General features: G+C 36.3%; 1 protein-coding gene across 3 annotated transcripts in view; it reads right to left on the bottom strand.

Annotated features, from left to right (window-relative positions):
• The window catches only part of PKN2 (protein kinase N2), a 114,375-nt gene that overhangs the window by 30,227 nt on the left and 64,934 nt on the right, over positions 1-19,214 (bottom strand). For all 3 annotated transcript variants that reach the window (XM_055139790.1, XM_055139789.1, XM_055139791.1), the window contains 5 exons: positions 18,706-18,823; positions 18,251-18,396; positions 17,945-18,158; positions 9,410-9,595; positions 8,059-8,168 (listed from right to left, as the gene is read on the bottom strand). In XM_055139790.1, the coding sequence (XP_054995765.1) occupies positions 8,059-8,168; positions 9,410-9,595; positions 17,945-18,158; positions 18,251-18,396; positions 18,706-18,823 (774 nt within the window). The remainder of the gene's footprint in view (positions 1-8,058; positions 8,169-9,409; positions 9,596-17,944; positions 18,159-18,250; positions 18,397-18,705; positions 18,824-19,214) is intronic.

Genomic DNA, 19,214 nt, shown 5'->3' with positions numbered 1-19,214 from the left:
TGGCTGGATTCTGGAGGTTTTCAGCTCCCGGGGCTCTGCTCAGGGCGGAGAGGGAAACTCAACCTGCCCTGCTCCGAGGGGCCCCGGTGAAGACAGTCAGGTGCAGGGGCAAGAAACTGTGTCACTCTCTTCCGGGAGCGTTGTTCTATAGTCTCTGGATCTTGGCTAAGTCATTACTGCTTTAGACAGGGTCTCTGCCCAATCTCCCCATTTCCTTGTTTTAGACCTCCACTTAATATGTTAATTATACTCATTCTAATTCTTCTCATTCCTGTTATGTCTCTTAGCGTCTCTCATATTTGTCATACTTTTGTCTGCCTTGTACTCAGACAACTTTAGCTCCTCTATTATCTACACTACTAATTCATCTGTTATTTAACCCATCTACTTAATTTCCAATTTTAATAATTTTTTGTTTCAGATTTTTGGTCACAACATCCAGCTGTGCTCGGGGCTTATTTCTGGCTCTTCGTTCAGGGATCAATCCCAGTGGTGTTTATTTAGGGAACCATATGTGGTGCCAGGGATTGAACTGGTGTTGACCAACAGCAAGGCAAATTGTACTCTATCTCCAGTCCCACAATTTCAATTTTTATAGGTTCATTTGGTTTTCCTTCTGCCTAGCTCTAGCAATTTGTCTTCAAATATTCATATTCCATTACCACTGTGTCCCATAAATTTAGAAGCAAATTCTTATGCCTACAATTTTATTTGAATATAAAATATGCTAGAGACTAAACCTAGGTCGCCTCGTGCAAATCAGGTGTCATTATCTACGGTACTATCTCTTTGGCCCTATATATTTTAAAATTTGGGGTACAAGACTCATACTGAGCAGATTTCTAAGTTTCTGAAATGTAATTTATTAGTTTTATAGCTGACATCAAACTGATTTTTATAAACATTTCCAAGAGCACAGGGTGGTTTATAGAAAGTACATTTCTGGCTCTTCTCTCTTTCTCACAGTGCTAAATATCCCTTACACATTACTTTAAAGATCAAAGAAACAGAAAAAAGCTTACAGCACATTTATTGTGCTACACAGAAAAGGCTTCCCCAAAATAGGGGGAAAATGAAGAATTAAATCAGATTCAAATATGGAGAAGGTTGGCATAGATAAGGAAGCAGACATTTTGAATTGTACATGTTCTCCCACCATTAAATTCTGATGTATGTCTATAGTTTCTCAGAAATATTCTTATACTTGGGGAAAAATGTTGAGAAAATTGTTTTTTAAAATTATGTATATATTTTTATTCAATTGCATTAATATCTAACAGATATACTAAGCACTTTGATGGAATACAAAGAAAAGCAACGCTGTCCTATCACTGAGCTCACAGTTCTCTGGGGAAAAGATGGCAAGACAGGTCACAAAAGGTTTTATATTGTTTAGTTATGTTGCTAATAAAGGATTTAAAACATGTAAGAGTAAGCATTAGTAAAGCAGTACTGCAGTTAAGAACAAGGGGTCCAGAGGCTGAATGGAATAGTATAGTGGATAAGGTGTCTGGCTTGCTTGTGGCCGACCAGGTTCAATCCTCAGCATCCCATATGGTCCCCTGTACACTGACGGGAGTGATCCTGAGCTCAGGGGCAGCAGTATCACTGAGTGTGGACCTAATACTAACGTTTTCTAGTGCTATAAACCCAATAAATTTCAGCAGAACAACTAGGTTCAACTCTTAGTTCTATGCCATTTACTAAGGTCATTTTGGGCCTTAGTGTGCACATCTTTAAAATGAGTAACAATGGTATCAACTAAGAATACAAGGGCTAGAGCTGTAGTACAGTGGATAGACCCCATTTGCCCTGCATGCGGCTGACAGGGGTTTGATCCCCAGTATCCCACACAGTTCCCCAAGCCCATCAGGGTAAATCCTGAGTGTAGAGCGAGGAGTAATCTCTGAGCACTGTTGCGTGTGGCCCCCAAAACACTCCTCTCCCTGCAAAAGAAAAATACAAGTCTAACAGAGAGTCGATCTTTAGTAAATGCCATTGTGACAAATGATTAATAAAATTTGCACTGGCAGAAGGATAAACTAGAAATGAAGGGACTGTAAGTCTCTGACTAAGATTATTGCTAAGGATTATATGAGACACTACATGAATGTATCTTCTTTATAAACCATAACAGCAGGACAAGTTTCAACATACTGTAGACTGAAGAATACATTGCAAGCAGAGAAATTCTTACTACTTTAAGAATTTTGTCTGTGAAAGAGAGGTCTGCCAATAAAACTATGGGAAAGCAACACTTCTAATTTTTTTTTTTTAAATCGGGAGGAATGTGAACATAAAACAAGAACCAGAATTCTTAGGAAAAGGGGAGACAGTGGGGTAACTAATGAAGAAGGCTACGGAGACAAAGAATGGAAATGGAAGAAAATTAAACGTTTACTGATTTTTTTTGGGGGGTGGGGGTATACCCAGAGGAGCTCAGGGGTTACTCCTGACTCTGCACTCCTAATGGAATGTACTCCTAGTGGTGCTTGGAGGACCATATGCCAGGGATCGAACCCGAATAGGCCTAGCTAGCACCCTAACTGCTGTACTATTGCTCTGACCCCAAAAATTTATTGTTTTTTAAGGAAAGAGACAAAAAAAAATATTTGCAAGAGACAGGAAGAAATTGAGGGAGCTGAGTTCTAGTGGTCAATACATAAAACAGAAAAGAGGCTGGAAGTGGTACAGAAGACTTGTAGAGACTGGAGAAAGAAAAGCTGTTGGTAATAGGATAAAGATCTACATTGTGAGACAATTTTTTACAAGTCCAACTGAGGCCATAACTAAAATTTATTGAAACTGGTTTGGCTTAGTTCAGCAACAGCCTGTATACTGAAGTGAAAACAGATATAAGGACTGATTTGTTATCAGAAGTTTCCTCAGTAGATATGGTAGAAAGAAATGACTGAAGAACATTGTGTAGATATCAGTAAGGAAACTGTTCAAGGTAATAGTGCCTTTAGAATAGCACTGCAGCACTGTTGTCCCATTGTTTATCGGTTTGCTCAAGTGGGCACCAGTAACATCTCCACTGTGAGACTTGTTACTGTTTTTGGCATATCGAATACGCCGAGGGTAGCTTGCCAGGCTCTGCCGTGTGGGTGGGATACTCTCGGTAGCTTGCCAGGTTCTCTGAGAGCGACGAAGGAATTGAACCCGGCTCGGCCGCATGCATGTTATCGCTCAGTACAACAGTATAAGTAGAATAAACAGAAATAATAAATACAAAGTATGCAGGTGCTGATAGCATGGAAAAAAAAATCTGAAGGATCAAGAAAATAGAAGTATTTGGCCAAATTATCTTTGTGGTCCGAGTATAAGAACCAGAGGAGCAGTGATACAATGATACAAGAAGCTATCATTTACTTGTAGTCAACGTACAAGGCATTAATTAAACAGGGTTTTACATAGTTACTTCCCAAGAGAAATAAGAAATCTGGCGAAAATCTGGCAGAAAATTTAAGAATTTAGAACAATTCACTGCTTACTGTATCTCCAGTACCTCCTCAGACCTTCACCCATTCTTCAACCCCACTTTTTTGTATAAGGAAAGGTCCTTCTGTTTTTGGTATTGATAAAGATAGTTTTCTATTTGGTAAAGCTCACTAAAATGTAAATGGAATAGTTTGGATAAATGGGTTGAGTATACCCTAATATTTCATTTCACTATCTCAAGACTGAACTAAACTTTGTTGTAAGAGGGCTGAAAGAACTAAGGACATATGAGAAACCACATAGCTCTGATACTTATATCAAACATAAAAACTAAAAGGTGTATAGAACATAAAGGACCCTGGAGTTGGCTCATTAAAATCACTTGCCTAGCAAGAGGGAGGCAATGAGTACAATTACTGATGCCATTCACCTGTGCCAAAAAGATGTGGTTGACCCCTGGGGCTGCCACACGTGGGTACACAGTGAGGCGTATATGAGCACTGTAGCCCCCGATGAGTACATCATATGCATAACCTCCATCATCACAGTAAAAGCAGCAACAAACGAAAGGGAAGGGGAAAAAAGAAAAGAAACATATATAAAGGGAAAGATGGTGAGAACAGAAAAGCACAGAGCTGACAGTAGATTTTGTGTCATAAAATTTTAAGATGACATATGCATCTATATCCTGAAAAGGACAGAAACCAGATTTATCCCAGAATGCCACAGAAAAGAAGCTTGACATTTGAGGTGAAATCCTGGCATGAAAAGGTAGTTTAAAATAACACTTTCTATTAATGTTTGTATAAACATTTTCCATAAATAAATATTCTATAAATATAAGGGATAAATGTAAAAAGCATATGAAAAAGTAAAATGTATTATGTAAACATGAGTTGTTTTAAGTGAAAAGGTGATTTCTGCTGAACATTAGCTTGCCATCAAATTATGGACAAATACCATGCCTGATTGGGAACCTAGAATGTCTGGTGAGAGTATTACTCCAAAGTTAGAAGAATGTGTCTAATGCCAAGGGAAATAAAATTCAGGTCAGCATTATAATTTTAAATAAACAACTAGCCAACAATCACCTATCTTTCTGGTTTTCTAAGCTCTAGATGGGGTAATTTTATAACTTTTTCAGGGCAAGTGGCTCATAAATCTGAAGCATGTGTTCTACCACTGACCTTCTTTTCTGGTCCCAAGTTTTTTGTTTGTTTTCTGTGGTGGTGTGGGTGGGATGGGGAATGGGACTCAGGATTACTCCTGACTGCATTCAAAGAACACGCCTGGTGGGTTCCAAGGACCATATGGGATGCCTGGGATTGAACCTGGGATGGCCTGTGTGCAAGGCAAGCAAGTACCCTCTGTACTATTTCCCTGGTCTCTGACATCAATTTTAAATTACATTTTCCTCATTTTTCATCATCTTCTACTATCTTCTCCTCTATGTCATTATCTATTTCATGCAAATAATAGAGTATTCACTTAGGAGGACAACAAAAGTCTATTAGAAGTTCTGAAGTGCATTAATATGCAATTATACTCATTTTAGATTTCCTTGGATATAGAATAATGAAAGAATAATTACTTTTTAATTCCATTTGAAATACGAAACACAATAATTTGGTTTCAAAGGAAATTTTCTGACTGATCATTTTCAACAACATTCTAAGTTTCATTCTAATCCAAAAAATGTTACGTCAGAGCACAGGAACAGTTGGTAGGGCACTTGCCTTGCATGTGGCCAACCTGGGTTAGATCTCCAGCACCCAATATGGTCCCTCAAATCCAGCAAAAGTGAATCCCTGAATGCAGAGTCAGGAGTAAGACCTGAGCAACACTGGGTGTGGCCCATAAAGCCAAAGATAAACAAAACTTGTAATTCCCCAGCACTGCCAAAAATGAAAAAAGAAATCTCAAAATTACTCTAGATTCTGTAAGAAACAAAAATGACACTTAACCAATGAGTCCCTATTATCTAACAGGTTCTGTCGTTATATTAAAATAAACAGCAACACATCAAAGCCTATGCTAATGTCACAGTGACTAAAATACAGGACATACACTACCTCAGTTACTCATCTTAACCAGTACCATGTGTTAGTGTAACCCCAATTTAGATAGTGAAACAAATGATTGTACTGAAGTTTTGCAACTTGATGAACTTGATGAGCTAGTAAGATAATGAAGTCAGTTTGTTTCTAAAGTACATATTATAGTAAATTGACATAAAAAGAGGAGTTTGAAATATTTCATAGTTATACATGCATTCTAATGCATTCTATGTTTAGTTTATAAAGAAGAAAACATAAAAAAACATAAAAACTGTTTCTATAAATTAACAAATTTAAGTGCATTTACCTTTCTGGTAGGCTTGACTGAGTTGCACTGGCCTACCTTTATAAACTAGCTAATTCACAACACGGGAAAAAGCTAATTCTCCTGCTCCCCAAAGAGAAAATACGAGTCAAGGAATCTAAGACCTTAAGATTTTCATCACAAGAAAAAAAAAAGTATAAGGATAGATGTTAACCAGATTTTTTGGTGATGATTTTGCGACATATACAAATATAAACATGTCATATACCTGACACTAGGAATATTTCAGTTATATATACATTTAAAAAGACTGTACAACATTAAAGAATTTCCTTAAAGTCTCCTGGTGATTCTGGCTAAGTGGGCCAGAGAATTCAATGCCAGGGCTCAAGTACACAGTGCTGCGCAGGCGCTAAGGTTTAGAGGACCATGAGTATCACTTTGGCAGTGCTCCGGTGGCTCTAGTGTGACACCTGGTGATGCTGTGGGGGTGATGTGTGCTGAGTGAATCAGGGTAAGGCATAAGCCTTGTACGGGGGGTCAGGGACAAACCTCTATAATGTCTCCTGGGCATCCTATTTTTAACTAAAAAAAAAAAAAAATCAAAATGAAGTTATGTTTGGATGAATTATATAACGAGAAGCTATTACTACTTAGAACTGTCTGAAATGCAGTAAATATGAATGAGTGGTAAGTAAATGAAGCAAATAGTAAGTTTTCATAAATAATCCTAAACCAGAGAACAGATGCTAAACGTATTCTCTGAGGGCCAAAGAGACAGTACAGTGGGTAAGGCGCTTGCTTTGCATGCAGTTGACTCGGGTTTGATCCCTGGCTCCCATTTGGTCCCCTGTGTACCGCCATGAGTAACTACTGAGTGCAGAGCCAGGGGTAATCCCCAAGCATTGTCAGGTATGGTCTAAAAACAAAAGTTTTCTCTGAAGATCAGTCTTGAACTCAGAAACAAAGTATCAGATACCAACATTTAAATATAATACAATTTTTCTTAAAATTCATACTAAGTTTTCTTTTTTCGCTTTTTGGGTCACAACTGGCGATGCACAAAGGTTACTCCTGGCTCTGCACTCAGGAATTACCCCTGGTGGTGGCTCAGGGGACCATATGGGATGCTGGGAATCAAACCTGGGTGGGCCGTGTACAAGGCAAACACCCGACCCGCTGTGCCATCGCTGCAGCCCCAAATTCACACTGAGTTTCACATGTCTATAATAATACTCACATATCTCAGTGTGAGTGTGAATATACATTGTTCAAGACATAGAAGGTTAAGTATTTTATGTAAGCACACTTAACATTTAAGTGGCAGTCAGAATTTTAACAATAAAAAACATAAGGTCATGAATTAGGACGCTAGCTGTGAGAACAGAAAAAGATGAATTGGGGAAATATTTTAAAGTTGAGGCTAGAAGGGGGAAGGTAACCTGTATATATAATATAAGGGCTTGAGTTTCATTCCTAGTATCTAAAAAAAAAGAAAAAATGAGGGTAGAATAATAACTGTTATTTCACACTTCCGTTGACTATAAATCTATTTTATTAACTTAATTTTGAAATAAAATGTACTAACAATTTAGTTACTAGATGATAAGATAGTATTTTAATATAAAATCATGATTTTATCATTTTTCCCCACACCTTCAATGGACAGATTAAGATCTAAATAATAAAATTATGATAAGACTTGAATCTACTATGGACCAAATGAATTGCTGGGCTTTACTTTTCATTTTATTATTTTCTTTGGTTGCTGGGCTACACCCTGCAGTATTTGGTAGCCAGGATTCAATACAGATTGGTCATACACAAGCCAAGTACACTAATACCTGTCCTATTTCTCTGACCCTTCTGCTGGGTCTTAAAGAGATACAGATTGAATTCTTGCCATTCACACATTTCATGAAAGCTACTGAGACACATGGAGAACGGGGTGACTGAGAATCACATGTCTACTTCAACCCAAGTTTGATAAGATAACCTAGAAATGGTAAATCAGAAGACCCATCTTAGTGGTTAGAGATATATTTATTTCACTATATAAACAAATATATTTCAACATTAGATCTTATCTGGTTGTTGGTCTTCCAGCTTAATACAAACCACATTTTGCTAATAAGGCAATATGATAATCATTTCTACAATAGATGAGAAATGTCAAAAGTAAGTTCTTTTATTCTGTCATGAATAACATTTCTTAAGGTCTTATGAAAATAAGGAATTTTATATACAAAAGGAATCATATGTTATGAAAATCCAAGTAAAAGAGTCTGTTCTTACCCTGTCTAGTTCCAGTGTAAACTTCTGGTCCCATGACTGATTGGAAATAGGTTTCCAACTAGTTTGACCAACCACAGTATTATCTAACTTCAAAACTGCACAGACATCACCTGTTAATTATAATTTAAAAGTTTGCTTAAATATTTAGAAGTCTTTAAAACACAAGCTCCGTTGTTAAATAGTAACTAAATTCTTATATTTTTTGAAAAATAATGCAAAATCAAACTGAAGCATTTTAATCATGATGGCTAGTTTTATATATATATACATACTCTCATGAGATCTTTTCAAATTGTCCTCTGTTTCATGAGAGCACAAACAGCACCTGCCATCTCTATCATTCATATTAGAATATAACTAACAGCACTAGCACCTGATCAACAGTTCTTTGCTGCAATGTATGTGTGTATGTTTGTATATCAACAGTATTCAGTTTTTGTCCTTCAATATTGCTATATAGCCCGTTACCTTAAAAAAACACTTTATGGTGGTGGTGAGGTACGGCAACTATAGAGCAAAACTATAAATGTCACTACTATTTTAAACATGCATCTTAACTACATTTTTATTTTTTAATCAAAAAATTAGAAAGAGTAAAAAATGATTGTTGTTTCCCAATTTTTCTTAAAAGACTCATGCTATACACAGGAAAAACAGAAATACAAATTGCTCTTTTAATCTATCCAGGTTGAGCTCTCATGTGCCTTTCCTGCTACACATTTATAACATAGTTTAGAATCACACTACAGAATGTCTCCAACGCACTTTATAAACCATTTGTGTTTTACTCTTAACATTCCCCCTCTTTCCTTATTTCAGTTTGCTATTAAAACACTGGGCTACTAACCCAAGTGAACATAGTTACCAAAAGTACAATATTAGAAGTACAATTTAGAAGTGCCACTATACTGTTAAAAAAAAAAAATCAAATTGTGGTCTTTTAAAGTTTTATAGCTTCTGTACCCTTTCAAGTCAGCATAAAGAGTAATGCCCTTCATATTGCCCCCCCAAATAAATACTAAAAGTCTTTCACTTGTTTACTATTTTTTAGTTTTTACTGCCTTTTATTTTCTCTATCACTTTTGCTTTTAATACTTTACTTTGTGGAAGATTTTTTTGACCACATCTGGTGGTACTCAGGGGATACACTTGGCACAGTGCTCAGGGGACCACGTGGTACCAGAGACTAACATAGACTCAAATTTTTAATATTTTTAAATAAAATTATAAAAATTATAATTTTCATGTTTTCTGTCCAATTCTGACTCTGTTCCTCTCACTATTACTATTGCTATGATCTCTGCAAAGCCCCTCAATTTGTATATGATTAAAAAGAATTTAGTTACTGAACTGGATAAGTCATCTGTTTTTAGGAGATTTCGACTACTTCCGCTTTTACTTTTACTTGTTCTGCTCATGAAGGATGATCTGGTTTCACTTGGACTCCAGCCAGGTAGTGCAACTGATGCTGCTTTTGATCGTCCAGGGACATTTTCTAGTATATCTTGGCAGCCCATAAGACGAACTTCCAAAGTACCTGATAGCAAACCAGAAAAAGAAAAAACTTAATTCTTAATATATTAAACAATGTCTGTCTTACTTATTTGGAAACGGTGCACAAAAATAATTTTGCAACGATCATTTTACAAAATATCTTCTAGTAGTTCTGTGAGGAAACTTATTTCTCTTATTTTAATTAGAGAAGACTACTGAAAATTCCTCATTAAGAAAACTGTGGACATTTTATAGAAAGATCAAGTACTTCCCCCAAAAGCTGTGTGTAGGGCACAGAACAAGTTATATAAACTTCTTGCATTTATCTAAATACTAATTTTTACAATTACATGCCTGGAAGGTTTACAGGATTATGCAAAAAAGAGCAAGTGAGAAGGAAAACAAAGCTAAATAATACGTCTATAAAATAAATTAAAAATAAGGAAACCTGAGTATATGATTAACATCTAGGTTTAATAATCTTTCTATGCAATTAGCATGGAAAATAATTTTACTGGCTTTCCAAATTTATTTACTTTTTACTTATTTACTTGTTTGTTTTTTGGTCACAACCAGAGACAGTTAGGGTTTACTCCTGCCTCTGCACTCAGGAATCACTCCTGGATGTGCTTAGGGACCATATGGGATACCAGGTTTATATGTGGGTTGGCCACACGCAAAACAAGTCCCTTAGCCGCCATACAATCTCTCTAGTCCCTTTTACAGGCTTTAAAAATAAATAAATAAATTTCTGTTTTATTTGAGATAAAGCAACATTTGTCCATTTTGAGCTTAGCCAAATTATGGGTTGTATTTTGCCTTGATAAGTCACTGTCACAGGATGACAGTGACAGTGACTTATCAAGGCAAAAAATAACTGCAATTTCCTTAGGCAAATATGTATTACAAGTGTTCAATGAGAAAACTGAGTTAGGCTATCTGAAGATTGGCTTTGTCACCATTTGGGATGGACTTATTGTAACAGAATTTTTTATGAATCTATTAAGTTTGATGCTAGAAATATAACAGGATACAATTTTTTACTGTTTTTTTATGATTAAAATTTTATGTGCTACACATAGCAACACTCACAAAGACTACCTTCCAGCAAAAGCCATAATAAATTTAACTGTAACTAAATTTTATTTTAAGTGTTTATTTAAAAGTAACAAAGTTTTCATTTTTCTTTTGGGGAGGGGGGACATGCCAAGTAATGATCAGGGGTTACCCGTGGCTCTGCTCTTAGGAATAATCCCTAGTGGTACATGGGGACAATATGGGATGCTAGGGACTGAATCCGAGTTATCAGAGTGCAAGGCAAGTACCCTACTTGCCATATGGTCTTCTCCAATTGCATAAAGTAACAAAGATTTTTAACCAAATAAAAAACGCCTGAGTTTGCCCTCATAATTCAACACAGTACTAAGGTCACTGGACTGGACACAAGGCAACAAATAATAAAAAGACAAGAGGTAGGAAACACATTAGTAAGTCCTCTGACTGCTCCAGCTTATTGCCTTGGAAATACCCCGGATTCCATGCAGGGAGGGAAAACTCAGGTGCAGATAATCAGATCACCAAGTTAAGGAATGAGATCATTCAGCAATAGAAATAATGAAACCAAACCAGAAAAAAGAGACTGCAAGAAAAAGACTCGGGGTCCTGGGGGATAACAACGTGCAGATGAACCGTGAGGAGTAATTCCAAGTGGCCAGATAAGTGTGTCTGAAATTCCTGAAGAGGAGCAGAGAGAGTAGGGAACAGAAAACATATATGGAAAAAAAGGGGGGGGGTGTATTATTTATTCCATACTGATGAAAACCACAAACTCAGGAGGCCAGAGCTATAGTATAGCAGGTAGGGCATTTGCCTTGTACATGGCCGATCTGGGTTCGATCCCTGGAACCCCAGGAGTGATCACTGAGCATCTTGAGCACTTTTCTTTGTGGCCCCCCAAACAAACCAACCCAAAACGTAGCCAATAATTCAATAAGCAGCAAGACACATTATGTAAATCACAACAAAGAATTCCATACAGATTTTTGAAAAATCTTAACGAGAAAATATTAAAAGCTAGAGAAAAAATTATATATTACAAAGAGTAGAATAACAGTGGATTTTTTAATACAAATAAAAGATAGAGAAGCAAGATCTTTAAACTGCTGTGGGGGTAGGAGGCAGGGTGACAAATCATTATTTGAAATTTCAAACTCACTGAAAATACCTTTCAAAACCAAGACTACTCCAATAGAAAAATGAAGAAAAAAATGAGTTAAAAACTCATTATTAGCAGATCACCACAAAATTGAGTCATACCATTCCTAGGTCTTTATCCAAAGTGAATTAAAACTTATTCTACACAATTCTTCAAGGAATTTACTAGCAGCTGTAACTAAGAAAATATAAAAATAGAAATAAGATATTGATCACATGTAAGTAGATAGCAAACATGGTATACCCATGCAAATAGTCCTACTGAAAATTGAAGGTACTGAAAAGAGAATATAGCTAAATATCAAAATGATTTTGACTCAAGTTCAAATTACATTCACACACAACCCCCCCAAAGAATGCATATGGTAGACTTACATTTAAATACGTTTCTAAAAAATGCAAATTAACATCTAATCAAATAGGTCAGTTGCTTGTGAGGAAAGAGAGTATGAGAAAGCAGGTAAGAGGGATTTCAAAGAGGCACACGAGGATGCATTTAGTGGTGTGATGAATGTATTAATTTATCAATGTTAATATATTTATGATGGGTGCTTAACTTTAAACTACAAATCTTCTCAAAAGATACACTTTTGATGTGTCACTTATCGCCTATCAATTTTACCTAAATAAAACTCTAAAAACTGGACAGATTGATAATGATGGCAAAACTACCTATATTTACTAAAAATCATAAAGACTTAAAACGGGTGAATTCTACAGCATAAAACTGGTATCTCAATAAAGTTTCTAAAGACACATGGAAAAACTTTTGTATTTTCCTAAGCTATAAAAATCATACCTAACTATAAAGTGTTAAGGCAGATTACGTACAATAGCTTTGTTTTAGTTAAAAAGAAAACAACTTGTGTCTGTGCATTTTATTTGCTTCTTGCTGTTAAAGTGACAAACTTAGTTCATTTCTACTGTATATGCTCAGTCATGAAGTCATCCTGGGGAATCTGAAAACATCTGGTTACCACTTCAAACCCTGGTAGCTTATTAAATATTTTAGTAATCTCAATATATTAGGAGATGACAATGCTCAACACCTGCTTTCATTTAGCAAAAAAAAAAAATCTGGAGGGACTTAAGATCATTATTATCTAAAAGTTTCTTTCTTTTATGAGGTGACACAACTGCAATTTCACATATCTATATTAGAAAGTTTAAAATTACGTTTTCCCCTTTTATAGCCCACAATATGAAATATTTGGAACAAGCAAATCCAATAAGTAAATGTTTTTATTCATAAGCTGTATATATGAACATTAGAACAAGCAAATGCTTTTAAAAAAAATTTCGGGGAAAACAATTTTATATCCATCTTATTAATTTAGTGTTTCATCTTGATACAGCTGAATACCACTTTTTAATTTTGAGAAAATCTTTTATAAAAACCAATACAAATAAATAGCAATACACCTACATTAAAAAAGTCAACCTGTATATAAAAAAAATAATTATAACTTAAATCAAAATAGGAACAAATATGCAAATTTCAGGATGATAATCTCACCACCACAAAAGTAACCAGCATCTAAATGAGACAAAAGCATGTGGTGAGAACCTCAGGTCAGTAAATGCCACATTACTTAGCTATACAAATCCCTCGCCACATTTAATCTTTTGTTAATTAATATCAATGCTATTTCTATTCCAGTCCCTGCTCAATCATCAAATATTTACTATGTATCTTCTGAACGTATAAAGGAACCAAGGTACAGACTAAGATTTCATGTAGGTAGATAAAAGTATTTGTTCCTTAAGTCTATATTTCAGTTTTGAGTAAAAAAAAAAGGTACGTACGGTAATAAGATAGAGAATAAGCCATTTTATCATGACAGAGAATACAAGGTAGGAAATATACAAGATATAGTTACAAAGAAACTTTAAATAATAGATACTGGAAAAGAATGTGTATTCGGCTTTTGGGGAATGAAATTCAGCCATGTATGTATTTACTAGCCCCCTCTCTTCCATTTCTCCTTCAAAACCAGAGCTGAGTTTTAGTCTCGCTAATTTATCAAATGGTTACAAGGCAGTGCTGAAATCTTCAACTACTATTGTGTTGCTACCACTGTCCTTCTTGAAGTCTATTAGTAGTTGTTTTAAGTATTTTTCTGGTCCCTCATTGGGGGCATAAACATTTAGGAGTGTAATTTCTAACAGATGTATGTGTATCCCTTAATTATTAAGAAATGACCTTCACTGTCTCTTGTAACTTTTTCAGCCTAAAATCTATGTTGTAGGATACTATTATGGTCACCTCGGTTTTTATTGAGAGTTGTTTGCTGAAGAATTGTTTTTCAGCCTTTCACTTTGAGTCTGTGTTTGCTCCAACTATTCAAACGTGTTTCTTGTAGGCAAGAGAATGCTGGATTTAATTTTTTAAGTCCACTTAATTCATTTTGTCACCCTGCATTTGGACTGTTGGAACTGAGAGAAATTACTGTCATGGGGTTTTGTGTCATCTTCGTTAGAGGACTGTTGGGCTTGAGGGCTTTGTCTTGCCTTATAGCAGCCTCTTGAGTTTGTCTTTTAAGATTGATTTTGAGGTTATGAAGTTCCTGAGCTGTTGTTTATCCATGAATTGTGTATTATTCCTTCAAATCTGAATGAGAGTCTAGTCGGCTACAGTATTCTTGGTGAAGCCTCCATTTTGTTAAGTTTTTTAACTATATTCCACCACTGTCCTTGGGTCCAGAGGCTTTCATTCGGTAGGTCTGCTATAAGTCTAAGGGTTGCCCTTTGGATGTAATTTCCTTCCTTGATCTTGCTGCTTTCAATATTGTATCTCTAGCTATGGTGTTCATTATTCTGACTAGAATGTGTCTTGGAGTCTTTTCACTAGGATCTCTTTTAGCTGGTACCCTTTGGGCTTCTTGGATCAGGATGCCTGTGTTCTCCAGCTATGGGAATTTTTTTAGCAAAAAGTTTTATAAGTCTTTAACTGTTACTGTTACTACCTCATTGGAGTTGCCTCCCTGTCCCTCTGGGATTCTGATGAGTCTTATGTCGTTCCTCTTTAACTCATCCCATAGTTCTTTGCTCTGGCCTTGAGTTATTTTGAGGACTTTCTCCATCTTTTGCTATTCCCTGGTTTTCTTCATCTCATCCTCAAGCTCATTCATTCTGTCTTCAGCTGTTGTTACTCTACTATTAAGGGCACCTATTAAGTTTTTCATTTCATCCACTGAATTTTTAATTAATGCCATTCTGTTGTAATTTTCTTATTTCTGCTCTCATTTCCACCTGTCTTTTATTGGATGTCTGTTCTACTGTTTCTTTAAGCTCATTAAGCACCTTCACTATTTCATCTCTGAATTCTTTATCAGAGACTATGTGGCTGAATATTCCTTGTTGAGGCTCAGTGCTCTTATCTTCATCCACTCCTCATGGTGGTTTTCTGCACTGTTTCCCTATGGTGCTATGGACCCGGGAGGCGGTTCTTTCTAATACATTATCAGTAACCACACCCCCCCTCAGTGCCTGGGAGGGATTGGTGGGGGTTGGGGGAGGGGGGTGTTGATGGGTGGTGGTCTCTTCTTTCCTCAAATAAAATATGGTGGGGAAATTAACTGGCAGCCTGCCAGTTCCTAAAGTGCACGTGGGACATCCTCTAAGATATACCACATGCTGGACTACAAAACCTACCTCCATAAAATTTAAGATAAAAATTCAGAAGTATCTGTATAGACCATGAGACACTGAAAATAGAAGTTAATCATACACAGATATGAAGAATCAAATCAAACACCTGGAAACTGAACAACTCACTGCTGAACAACCACCAGTGGGTTAGAGAGGAAATCAAGATTCCACGAAACAAATGAGAGTGAGGACACGAGCTACCAGAACTTATGTGATACAGCAGAAGCACTGTTAAGAGAAAAGTTTATAGCTTTGCAAGCATACATCAGGAAGGAAGAGCAAGCCCACGTAACTTGACTTCACAGCTTAAGATCTAAAAAGAATGACCAACAAAAGGAGGCCAAACCAGGCAGGAGGAAGGAAATAATAAAACTTAGAGCAGAAAATAATGAGCTGGAATCCCCAAAACAATCCAAATGATCAATGAAATCAAGAGCTGGTTCTTTGAAAAAGAAAAATAAACAATTGATAAGCCATTTGCAAGACTCACAAAAGGGGGCGGGGGAGAGAGAAAGGGGAGGAGAGAGGAAGAGAACCCTCATAAACTAAATCAGAAATGAAAGAGGGAACATCACAACAGAAATCACAGAAATTCAAAAGATTATCAGAGATTACTTTGAGAATCTTTATGGCACACAATAAGAGAATCTTGAAGAAATGGATAAATCCTGGATTCCTATAATTTCCGATGAAGAGAAGGGGAGAGATAGAAGAAGAGTGGGATGGGGTGGTCATGGGGGAAGAGAAATAGAGAGGGAGAGGGGGAGAGGAAGAGAGTGTGTGTGTGGGAGAGAGAGAGAGAGAGAGAGAGAGAGAAGGGTACCTGACGCAGAAGCAGGCGGGGAGTAGGGGTGGAGGGAAACTGGGGACATTGGAGATTGAAATGTACACTGGTGAACGAATGGGTATTGGAAAAATAAGTAAAAATTTAAAAATAAATTTGCTGGAGCAGGCACCAGTAACATCTCCATTGTGAGACTTGTTGGTACTGTTTTTGGCATATCAAATATGCCACGGGTAGCTTGCCAGGCTCTGCCGTGCGGGCGGGATACTCTTGGTAGCTTGCTGTGCTCTCCAAGAGGGATGGAAATTTTAGCTAAAAAATAGATATTTAGGGCTGGAGAAATTAGTACAGTGGGTACAGCATTTGTCTTGCATGCAGCCAACCCGGGTTCAATACCTAGCATCCTGTATAGTTCCTGGAATCCCTCTAGGAGTAATCTGAGTGCAGAGCCAGAAGCTCTGAGCATAGCCAGGTGTAGCCTCCCAAACAAGCATAAAGTTAAAAAAGACAACTTGACTGAAAAAGGGACCCTCTCCACATTTCTTTCTGGGTCATACCTTATGGTGCTTGGGAGACCTTATATAGTGCTGGAACTTGAACCATTGATTTGAACTAATGTCATGGTCATAGCCAGATGCAAAGCAAATCCCATAACCTCTACACTACCTCTTTGGCCTTTTGTTCTATTTTTGCAGTGCCTGGACTGAACCCTGGGTCTCACACATACAAAGCAATTGACACTAAGCTATATCTCTAAATACAAAATACGACAGAAAGTAAAAATGGGCAGTTCTGATTGAGGCATCACTATATCACTTTTAGTCACTGACATACTAGGATGATAGTAATAAAAAAGTGGAAAATAATGTGTTGGTGAGTATATGGAGAAATTGGAACCCTTATACATTTCTATTGGAAACACATGATATAAGTATTTGGAAAAAGTCTGATAGCTCCTCAAAACCAGAAAGTTAAAATACCTCACAATTTAGAAATCACATAGCCATATGACATAACAATGTTTTAGTAAAGACAGCGTAAAAACATGTAGTGTTCTTTCTATACAGCCTAGGTGTGTAATGGACTAGATGATATAGCTAGATGATATAGCCCATTACACACCTACGTTGCATAGAAAGAATATACTAACATTCTGTAACAATAAAATTCTCTCATACATATATCTCAGAATGTATCTTGTCATTAGCAGTCTGATAGTCCAAGTTATATAACCCCCACAACTGAACTTAACAACAAAACTGAAAACAAGTGTTCAGAAACCTGCACATAAATGTTCACAGTAGCAACACTAATTATCAATAGTCAAATAGTGAAAAAAAATACAATAACCATCAAATGATGAATACTACAACAAAATCTGATAGGCATTTAAACAATGGAATATTATGTGTCACAAAAAAGGAATGAAGTATTAATTCATGTTATAAGAGCAACAAATCTTGAAAATAGTAACTAAGCATAAGAAGCAAGATATGAAAGGCCATGAGTTAAATAAATTCACTTATAGGAACTACCTAGACTAGGTTTATTTCTAAAAAGACATAAAACCAATGCTGGATGGCAGGGACTAAAGGGGAAATGGAAGGGCTAAAATAATAAATTTTATTATATGTATCTTACAGAAATATTTTAAAAACTATGTACACTTTTAAAATGTACTAAACGAGATCAAGATACAGGCTAAAATGAATACAAGAAAGTCAGAAGTTACATGTTTCATACCTGTTAATGCTGCTGGTTTAGATAATGTACTGTACTGATTTTGTGTTGATATCATACTTTGACGGGGACTCAGTGTGGGCGATGCAACAAGTGAAAGCTCCTCAATAATAACACTGCTCTTAGGGTGATTCTTGGGAAGTTCATTTAGTCTTTGCTCCAAGGAATACTTTAAAAGATCCAATTTTTGACTTGATTCATTAAATCTTGCTTGAGCCTTGAACAAGGAAAAGACAATTACTGTAATTTAAATAATTACATTCCTATACAAATGCATTTGTTAAAATTTAAAGTTTTTTTTGAAATTACTTCTGAAAGCGCTTTTCTGTCTGTTACTTTTCCTGAGCCAAGCAATTTCATTACATTCTTTGCACCTTCTGCCACTGCAAACTCTATCCTAAAATGATGCCTTAATTCTTCCATCCGAAGTTCAAGAGGACTTATGACAGGCTTTGCTAGAGGAGAGAGCAAAAGAAATTAATTAATCCATGTGATTTTCTATTTGAAGTGATTGAATCTCAAGAAAGATAATTCTTATATTAAAGGGCTTGCTTAAGTCAATAAACACTTAATACTTACTAGATACAACATTGAATTTAGACCCATCCATTACAACCCTCAAAACTTAGGTAAAAACTCTAAATAAAAATTTAAAAAGTGATGTTTCCTGCATAAGTTTATACTATTGCTTCTTTCTTATATAAAATTTATTTAGCATCAAATGTCCACATTAAGAAAATGACAATTTATTTCTATCTCATCACCATTGTCAAAAGCCAATTCATTGGTCTGGACCGCCTGAAGAATCTGCATTCGTATGACTTCTATTTTTGTTTTGCTGTCCTGGAGTAGTTGTTGAGCTGTGCCATGGAGTTTCCGATCCTATTGGAAAAGAAAGAAATTTCAGGTAAACAGATAAAAGAAACAAATAACATATTTTCATAAGATCAAATAATAACAAATACAAACCTGAGATATGAAAAATAATATTCTTGTAGAACATATTTTATATATTTTTTTCATATCTCAGATATATTCTTGTAGAGGGCTGGAGCGATAGCACAGCGGTTGGGCGTTCGCCTTTCACAAGGCCGAACTGAGTTCAATTCTTCCGCCCCTCTCGGAGAGCCCAGCAAGCTACCGAGAGTATTGAGCCCATGTAGCAGAGCCTGGCAAGCTACCCATGCGTACTGGATATGCCAAAAACAGTAAAAATAAGTCTCTCAATGAAACATTACTGGTGCCCGCTTGAACAAATCGATGAGCAACGGGA

Source organism: Sorex araneus, chromosome 5, assembly GCF_027595985.1.
Source record: "Sorex araneus isolate mSorAra2 chromosome 5, mSorAra2.pri, whole genome shotgun sequence".
Taxonomy (NCBI): Eukaryota; Metazoa; Chordata; class Mammalia; order Eulipotyphla; family Soricidae; genus Sorex; species Sorex araneus.
The sequence above is the reverse complement of the archived record's forward strand: the minus strand, read 5'-3'. Positions and strand labels throughout refer to the sequence as shown.